General features: G+C 37.7%; 1 protein-coding gene across 3 annotated transcripts; it reads right to left on the bottom strand.

Annotated features, from left to right (window-relative positions):
* Positions 1-648: 648 nt before the first annotated feature.
* On the bottom strand, positions 649-9,418 carry LOC139866685 (ornithine transcarbamylase, chloroplastic-like). Of its 3 annotated transcripts, none has more exons than XM_071854979.1 (7): positions 9,358-9,418; positions 8,822-8,941; positions 8,154-8,255; positions 7,682-8,007; positions 1,688-1,819; positions 1,330-1,605; positions 649-1,050 (listed from the first exon to the last, which is right to left on the bottom strand). In XM_071854979.1, the coding sequence occupies exons 2-7, from the start codon at positions 8,922-8,924 to the stop codon at positions 868-870; spliced, it is 1,122 nt and encodes a 373-aa protein (XP_071711080.1). In that variant the 5' UTR covers positions 8,925-8,941; positions 9,358-9,418; the 3' UTR covers positions 649-867. The 3 variants fall into 3 exon arrangements, with proteins under 3 accessions (XP_071711080.1, XP_071711078.1, XP_071711079.1); XM_071854977.1 differs by having other exon boundaries at positions 7,682-8,016; XM_071854978.1 differs by having other exon boundaries at positions 7,682-8,016; positions 8,822-8,937; positions 9,358-9,389.
* Positions 9,419-9,683: the final 265 nt, after the last annotated feature.

Raw genomic sequence — 9,683 nt, forward strand, 5'->3', positions numbered from 1 at the left:
GAAATCAATTAATATGGAACGTTTTTAATCAATAAGAACGAGACATTTCATTAACACCCTAGATGCATAATAGTGATAAACTAGTCCGGATATGGCCCGCGCGATGCGGGGGGCTTTCAGCTTGTGTATTCATATTTAACGTAGCGTTGTGTATTTATAGAGGGGAAAATGGCTCATGTCTTAAGCGCTGTTTTAGATGTCGTTATCTTAAGCGTTTTTTTTAAAAAGTGTCCGTTCTGAACGTAGTTAGTTTCGTTTTGTTCATAAAATTTTTTTCGAGTGTAACGGTGTTGTCGGAAAAATTTAACTTGCGGCGAACAGAAAGATACGGGCTGTCGTTGTGTTAAGCGTTTTTTAAAAAGTGTCCGTTTCGCGTATAGTTAGTCCCGTTAGGTGCGTGAGACTTTTTCGAGTTGAACGGTAGTCTCGGGAAAATTTAACTCGCACCGAGCATGAAGATAGGTCCCGTTAAAATTTCGGGTGAAATTAGTTTCTTTTACTTTGATAAAATTATATAATTACGTTTTTTATCCCCAAAAAGTGTAAATTCGAGGGGTCGTTGTGTAAAGTAAGCATAAGTTGAGGGACCGATTGTAGTTTGAACACAAACTCAAAATTACATTCCGAAACAACTGAAACTACACTGAAACTACACCTTCGGCCATGACTTTTAGTATATAAGGATTAATTAATGGTAGTTGCTCAGGTGCCAACAAACCACACGAAAAACTTTTTATCGCTACGACGAACACAAAAAACCATTAATTTAAACTTTCGTCTGATATCTCGAAACTTTAGATGTCAAACAAACTAGAAACCGAGGGGTTTAAGACAGATAAGCTCTAAAGAAGCGCATACATTATGGGTTTAAAGGCCAAGTGAATGAAGCATAATTGCATTCTGGGCATGCATTCGGTTCTCGGCCTGAGGAAAGACAATTGAATTCGGAGCTTCGATTACTCCATTAGTAACTTCCACACCTCGTTCCGCTGGTAAACAGTGCATGAAATAAGCCTGTGGGCCCGATATCTTCATTAGTTCCTCATCCACCTGTCAAAAAATTGGGGGAGGAAACGGTCATTCTTCATAATCCAACTTTTGTAGTACTATCAACTTGTTAAAATATAAGATAGTTAATCAAATCATATTATCACAAGAACTAATAATATTATCAAAACAATCATCTTTATTATTACTACTCGTATTAAAAAAAGGTAGGAGCTTTTAAGCATTGGAATTCAATTAAAGTGGACTTTCGACTCATTCAAAGGTAAACGGGTCAAAATTGTCACGTTTAATATATTAGCATGAGCCAAGAGTAGTAATTACCTGAAATCCTTGAAACACTTGACGGCGATATGCAGCTTCTTCCTTTTGGCCCATGCTGGCCCAAACATCTGAATACACAACATCTGCCCCTTTAACAGCTTCTTTTGGATCATTTGTGATCTCGATTTTACCCACTCCAGCCCGTTTAGCTTTTTCAACGGTTTCAGGATCAGGTTCAAAACCTTTAGGACAGGCACACACAAAATGGAAAGGTATCACAGCAGCAAGCAAGAGCCAAGAATGCACGATGTTGTTACCATCTCCAACGTAGACAACCTAAGTTTTCATAATCGTATCAAAGTACAGAAATGTATGCATAAATTGACCAAAAATGACTTTGTTTGACCAAAGGAGGTACCTTGGTTCCCTCAATTTGACCAATGTGTTCGATCATTGTGAGAGCATCAGCCATGATTTGACATGGATGATTATAGTCGGTCAGACCATTAATAACAGGTACGCTTGCGTAATTAGCCAGATCCAAGAGGTCCTACAATACAAACCCTCAGGCCATTTAATATTTATAGAGATGAAAATGTTAACCCAATTGTATTAAAATGGATCAACTCAGGATGTGTTAAAAACATAAAACATCATCAAAACAGAGAATGGGTTTGACACAGCAACATATATAGAGATCAGAAAAATCTCATATATTGCTTGTGTACATTTCTTGCTGTTACGTATCACTTGAGCTGTACCAGCTAGAGGGTCACATGTCAAGCACGTGAGCTGCTGCTGTTAACAGAAATTCTGTTTACAACAGAATTTTAACAGCCACTTTTCTGTTAATCGGTTCCTTTGTTAAATAACTAGTTGTAATTAGTTGGAGTTAGTTTTTACCAGATTGTATTCTCTCTCAATTCACTCTCAATTGTAACAAATTGCATTTCAGTTTGTAATAAAGTTTGGCAACTGTATTCATGGCTCTTTTCTAGTTTTGAGCTATCAATCTTTTGCAATTAAGTTCAATTTCGATCCCTGGATCCAGGTTGAACACTAACAGTGGTATCAGAGCGTTTTTCTGGGCCAATTGCATCAGAATTCACGATCAATTTCAAGTTTTGAAGCAGAAATGGTGCAGGTTAGAAGGTCAGGGGTCGTCGGCGAAGAACAGATGCCGGAATATTTAAAGGCTGCGTTCGGGTAATTGAATCATTCAATTGCTTCGATCAATGGAAGAATCGAACATATGATGATCCAACATCAGTGGTTCACGGACGAAATTACAAAATTAAAGAACGGTGAGGGATCCGGCAGCAGGAATGTGACGTCACAGCATACACGGTTAACGAAGATCGAATTTCCACGTTTTGATGGTAACGATGTTAAAGAATGGCTGTACCGGAGTAATCAGTTCTTCTCTGTAGATCAGATTGATGAAGATGAAAAGGTCCGAATAGCATCAATTCACTTACACAAAAAAGCCCTAATTTGGCACCAGCAGTTCATCAAACGTAATGGTAACGATGTTGACTGGAGCACGTATGAAGAAGCAATTCTAAGAAGGTTCGGTACAGTGATTGAAGATCCACTTTCGAAACTCAAGATTTTACGACAAACCGGAACAGTCGAAGCTTATTTTGAGGAATTTGAAACGTTGCTCAACAAGGTCGAGCTGAGCACAAATTCTTGCAGGCCTCAACAAGGAGATTGAATTAACGGTGCGTATGTTTAAACCGAAAACGTTGGAAGAAGCATACGGGTTAGCAAAGTTGCAGGAAGATACAATAGCTATTACCAAAAAGAGGGGTAATTCGATACTACCTACTCCAAAGAGTAATACTATTGTACATAGTTCAAAAAATACATACTATGGACCCCTGAACTCCAAAACAGTAACCATGCCAACCAATAGTTCAACTCAATTGGCTTTACCCTCTGCTTCTTATCATGTTGACAAAACTAGTAGTGATTACACACCAACAAGTAAAAGATTGTCTCAAAAAGAGTATGAAGAGAAAAGGTCAAAAACTTATGTTTTTATTGTGATGAGTGTTACACACCGGGGCACAAATGTAGTGGGCAAATGTTCAATATCGAAGTGTTAGGGTGTGAAGAAGAATCGGGGACTGATTATGGGTATGAAGAACAAGATAACCATAATGAAAGTTCAACAGAGTCAATGTTTACAAGTGTACCTCAAATTTCACTAAGTGCTTTAACGGGCACCGATGCTTATCAAACCATGAGGGTAACGGGTCAAATCAACTCACAACCCGTGCATATCTTAATCGATTCGGGAAGCACACACAACTTTCTTGACTACGAAACCGCCAAGAAATTAGGGTGTGTAACGCAATCTATTGTACCTATGGGTGTTGCTATACCGGGTGGAAATCACATAAGTAGCACTTATGAATGTTGAAATCTAAAGTGGCAGATCAAAGGTGTTACTTTTGAAAGCACAATGGTGCTATTACCATTAGGTGGATGCGAAATGGTTCTTGGCATTCAATGGCTTAAACCACTTGGGGTAATTCAGTGGGACTTTGACATGTTGACGATGTCATTTACATTTAAGGGTCAAAGGGTTGAATTAAGGGGTATGAAGAAAAATAAAGTGGAATGATTGGATGGAAAACGGGTCACTAAAACATTGGCTAGTTCACAACCCCATCTCAATGCAATTTTCTTATGTGTTTACCCAACTACTTTGTGTTCTATGGATGTACTGATGGAAAGTGACAGTGAGCAAAATGATCAGATTGCACCATTATTAGAAGCATTTGATGACCTTTTTCAAGTGCCAACGAAATTACCTCAGAGAAGAAAGTTTGACCATCGAATTCCTTTGAAGGAGGGAACACAACCATTGAACATTCATCTTTATCGACACCCTCCAACGCAAAAAAAAATGCTATTGAATCAACGGTAAAAGAATTGTTGGAGTCGGGTGTAATTCGTCCAAGCCAAAGTCCCTTCTCGGCTCCCATTGTAATGGTCAAAAAGAAGGATGGAACGTGGCGTATGTGTGTTGATTATAGAGAACTCAACAATCATACGATAAAAGATAAGTTTCCAATTCCAATACTCGAAGAGCTTATAGATGAATTAAGCGGTTCTAAGGTGTTCTCTAAGCTTAGATCTTCGATCAGGCTACCATCAGATACGCATGTACGATGACGATATTGCAAAAACCGCTTTCCGGACACATGAAGGACATTAGGAATTTCTAGTAATGCCCTTCGGGTTAACTAATGCTCCGTCGACGTTTCAAGCCTTAATGAATGAAGTGTTTAAACCTTTTCTTCGAAAGTTCACGTTAGTTTTCTTTGACGACATATTAGTATATAGTGCCAACCCTGAAGATCACATTGAGCATTTGAAGAAGATTCTGCTCACTATGAGGGAGTATACGTTATTCGCAAAAAAGTCGAAGTGTGTTTTCATGACAACCAGTGTTGAATACTTGGGCCATGTAATCTCGGGCCAAGGGGTAGCAACTGATCCAACAAAATTGGAAGCTATAGCTAAATGGGTTGAACCAAAGAGTATTAAACAATTACGAGATTTTTTGGGCCTAACGGGCTACTACCAACGATTCATTAAAGGGTACACATCAATCTGTCAACCACTAACGAATCTTCTTAAGAAAAATGCGTTCGTTTGGACCGAGGAAGCTACACGTGCATTCGAAAAATTAAAGCTTGTTATGCAAACTCCACCGGTATTAAGTTTACCCGACTTTAACAAAGAGTTTGTAGTAGAAACGGATGCTTCGGGATTAGGTATTGGGGCTGTGTTGCAACAAGAGGGTCACCCAATAGCTTTTTTGAACAAAACATTATCGGCTAGGCACCAAACTCTATCCACGTATGAAAAAGAATTTCTGGCGGTCATTCATGCACTTGAGAAATGGAGAGGCTACTTATTAGATCGGCATTTCAAAATTTTAACCGATTATGTGAGCCTCAAATACTTGCTTGACCAAAGGATCACTACCCCGACTCAAATGAAGTGGTTGCCGAAGTTAATGGGATACGATTATGAAATTGTTTATAAGAAGGGAAGCGAGAACTGGGCTGCTGATGCACTGTCACGAGCACAAGGTGAGGCCCAATTACAACAAATGTTTGCAACTACTATTTTTCGGGACTCTGAAGAACGAATAATTCAGAGTGTGGCACAAGACATTGATCTACAACAAATTAAAGCTAGGCTGCAAGTTGATCCATCGAGTGAAAAACATTATACTGATCACAATGGTCTGTTAAAACGAAAGGGAAAACTAGTTGTGGGATCGAATGAAACGTTGTGGGCTGATATCATTAAACACTTTCATACTGACTCAAATGGTGGACATTCCGGGGTTAACGCTACCATTCATAGTACTACTTGTTATTATTGGCGGAAGTTAAGGACACAAGTGAAGAATTACATTCGACAATGTGACATATGTCAAAGAAGCAAGCCTGAGCTGAGTAGTTACCCGGGATTACTACAGCCGTTGCCCATTCCGAATCGAATTTGGTCCGAAATTTCTATGGATTTCATTGAATCATTGCCAATGTCTGAAGGCAAAACGGTGATATTCTTCATTGTTGACCGACTGAGTAAATATGGCCATTTTGTTCCCCTTGCTCATCCATTCACGGCAACTCAGGTGGCTCGAGTTTTTCTTGATCATGTGTATAAATTACATGGCTTACCGCGAATAATTGTTAGCGATCGAGACAAAATCTTTATAAGCCTATTCTGGAAGGAACTTTTTAAAATGCTCAAGGTTGAGTTGCATTTACCCACAGCTTACCACCCTCAAACCGACGGTCAAACAGAAATCGTTAACAAAGGATTGGAGTGCTACCTACGTTGCATGACGAGTGATAAGCCAAAAGATTGGGTTAAGTGGTTATCATTGGCCGAATTTTGGTACGATACCAATTACCATAGCTCCATTTGTACTACACCGTATGAGGTTGTGTATGGGCAAGTGCCACCAATGCCCATCACTTATACACCAGGGGATAGCAAGGTTGAGGCAGTTGACCGGTCGCTGACGGCCAGAGAAGACGCACTTAACGTTTTAAGATTTCACCTGAAGCGCGCACAAGATAGAATGAAGCAATTTGCAGACAAACATCGTTCTGACCGAGAGTTCAACGTCCATGATTGGGTTTATGTCAAACTTCAACCCCACCGCCAAGTTACGTTAAGAGGGGGTAAACAACACAAGCTGTCACCGAAATTTTATGGACCGTTTGAAGTAATTGCACGAGTGGGGAAGGTTGCATATAAGCTACTGTTACCATCGACGTCACAAATTCACCCCGTGTTTCATGTCTCACAACTCAAGCGTCATCATGGTGTCACTCCTACTCAAATGGGTAATCTACCCCAAATTAATGTCGATGACCTTATTGCTAGCACACCTTACAAAATACTTGAAAGGAAATTGGTAAAATGTAATAATCAAGCTGTGATTTATGCTTTGATACAATGGGTTAATGGAACGGTTGAAGATGCTACATGGGAACCCATCGAAGATATTATGCTCCGATTTTCAACCTTCGATGTCCTGTCCAATCATTCTTGAGGGCAAGAATCGTTTTAAGAAGGGGGTATTGTTTCGTAACACTTGAGCTGTACCAGCTAGAGGGTCACATGTCAAGCACGTGAGCTGCTGTGAACTGCTGTTAACAGAAATTCTGTTGTAAACAGAATTTCAACAGCCACTTTTCTGTTAATCGGTTCCTTTGTTAAATAGCTAGTTGTAATTAGTTGGAGTTAGTTTTTACCAGATTGTATTCTCTCTCAATTCACTCTCAATTGTAACAAATTGCATTTCAGTTTGTAATAAAGTTTGGCAACTGTATTCATGGCTCTTTTCTAGTTTTGAGCTATCAATCTTTTGCAATTAAGTTCAATTTCGATCCCTGGATCCAGGTTGAACACTAACACTTGCTTACCTGTAGAGCCCAATATAATGATATATACATATACTAAACCTTGATCTAAGTTAAACCTTATGTGCTCGTTACATTAAAATGCCTCATATGCAAAATTAACAATCTCACAGGGCCAAAAGGGTCATGCACGTTGAACATGTTATGAGTCGTCTAACCTATATTAAAATGCTTACATCGCACACAATAAATTCTTTGATTAAAAACATGGTTATTTTAACATTCTAACAATACATATTCGTCTCTCATTTATTAAATTACTTTGAGTTTTTGCAAATCTTGGAAAAAAATTGACAAAGAAATGTTGACGAGTTGGTCACAGATTTGAGCTGCACATAAAGTTACCTACTTTGACCTGAACTAATTTTGACCAATTACCCAACCCATCGAACCAGTCAGTTTTGTCACCACAAATCATGTCAAGATAAATTAGCTTGTAAGCTAACCTGATGAGCAAAAAGTCGAGCCATGATAATATCATTGTAGCGAGATAGAACACGAGCAACATCACGAGTTTCTTCTCGCTTACCCATTTCAATATCCTTTGGACCCAAATATATAGCATGACCACCAAGTAAAAAAAAGCCCGTTTCAAATGAAACTCGAGTCCTCATGGATGGCTTGGCAAATATCATAGCCATTGTTTTCCCTTTAAATGGAAGATAAGTTTTCTCTCCCGATTTTAGCAACGCCTTTACCTCTTGTGCACGGTCCAAAATCTTTAATATGGTTCCCTTATCAAAATCATTAATGTGCAAAAAGTCCTTGAACCCTGTCTTCTCTAATAACAAATCATAATTAATGACTCACAAAGTGTCTCTATAATGTGTATTGTGTAGTTGCTGTTCAACATACAAATCATAAATTGTGTGGTAAACTCATTTCACTATTAGCCATTTATTAGCAGAAAATAAGTACCTTCGACATAAGACAATGCAGACCTGATTTGCAGAGCCTTGGTTGACTTTTTGACCCGCCCATTAATTTTGAGTTTGTCAATCTTGGTTCCACGGACAAAATCTGTACACCATCGATGAATTAAACTTACTAAATCAAGGGACAAAATATATCAGATGTTAGATGATAATATTATAGTTAAATTCGTGAAAAGACCAACCTAGCTTCCGTTATTAATCAGGTAATATACATATCATATATGTAGCCAAATTGACAAACAAAAGTTGTTAGGTTTCCCAACTATACATACGGGTCAATTGAACTGTTATAGGAAAAAAAAAAAAAGTTCAAGCAATATGAAGTCATAAACCGACATATATGGTCAGCATAATGGTTAGATGTGATAACAAATTGGCTTAAATGATAACAATTACTTTTTATAACTTTAGCCGCTAGTCGAAGTGCTCTTACAGTATAAAAAAAGAAGAAAAAATATAATTATTAACAGACTTTCTCAAATGACTAAAAAAAATAAAAACAGCTAGACCAAATCATTAAAAGACCGAGAATACTCTTTAATGTGCATTTTAAGAATACACTTTGACATTCTTTAGCAAATAAACTACTACTCCGTATAATGTAAACAACAATATCGAATATGAAATACGAAAGAGTGAAAAAGCAATCACCTTTGCTCAGATTATCGAAATTCATGCACGAAGTAGTGGTCCTAATGTGATCATGAGAACCTTGTAAACTAAGTTTTGCTGGCATCAATGCTGCATACGCCATTGTCGAAAAACGTCTACCTACACAAACCACATCAATTCATGAATTCATATATTCACTCACTTATCACTACTATATATATGCATTTCAATTTTCAAAGTGTTATTCTTGTTTAAAACATTTAATACCACAACATCAATTACAGCTCACTAGTGGTATAAAGTTACTGCATTACATTATTACATAACTTCAGTAAAAATATTTAAAAGAGGGATATGATAATTTGTCTAATGATTGTCAACAATACAAAGCTACTGATTCCGTCCATGGAAGCAAGTTGTCAGTGGCATCAATTTTTTAGGGTTTTGATTTATAATAATGATGGAAATGATTCGAGTGTGTGAATGATTTGGTATTGGTACAATTAGTTGAGAACGAATCAAAATTATGTTAAATCCTTGACTAATTTTATAAGTTAAAGACAAAAAAACCCAACCTCAAATTTATAGGTTAATGGAAGGTGTTGCAGGGGAGATGGAAAGTGGTACAGGGAAGTGCAACAAAGGAGACGGACAAGTTTTATTAGTTTCACATATATACCATTAATTCCCTTGAATATAAGTCAAGAGTACAGTTTAGCCCCTATTTATTATAAGTAATCATTTTTGATCCCTTAGCATAAACGTACACTTTAACCTATGATTTACTCCGCGCGTTGTTAGAAAAAATGTTTTGCTCCATATTTTACAATTAATAAAAGATAAAATTGCGCCATTGGTCCCTCATGTTTGTATCAAATAGCATGAATAACCTTTATCTATT

The sequence above is a fragment of the Rutidosis leptorrhynchoides genome, chromosome 9 (genome assembly GCF_046630445.1).
Source record: "Rutidosis leptorrhynchoides isolate AG116_Rl617_1_P2 chromosome 9, CSIRO_AGI_Rlap_v1, whole genome shotgun sequence".
Classification (NCBI taxonomy): Eukaryota; Viridiplantae; Streptophyta; class Magnoliopsida; order Asterales; family Asteraceae; genus Rutidosis; species Rutidosis leptorrhynchoides.

What these genes read in the sequence shown, in the direction of transcription:
- LOC139866685 (XM_071854977.1), bottom strand. Translation starts at nt 8,924, where the DNA reads ATGGCGTATGCAGCATTGATGCCAGCAAAACTTAGTTTACAAGGTTCT. An exon ending in TGCATTGTCTTATGTCGAAG is followed by an intron (nt 8,017 to 8,153) that starts GTACTTATTTTC and finishes ATTTGTTATTAG; the next exon opens with AGAAGACAGGGTTCAAGGAC. An exon ending in GTCAAATTGAGGGAACCAAG is followed by an intron (nt 1,606 to 1,687) that starts GTACCTCCTTTG and finishes ATGAAAACTTAG; the next exon opens with GTTGTCTACGTTGGAGATGG.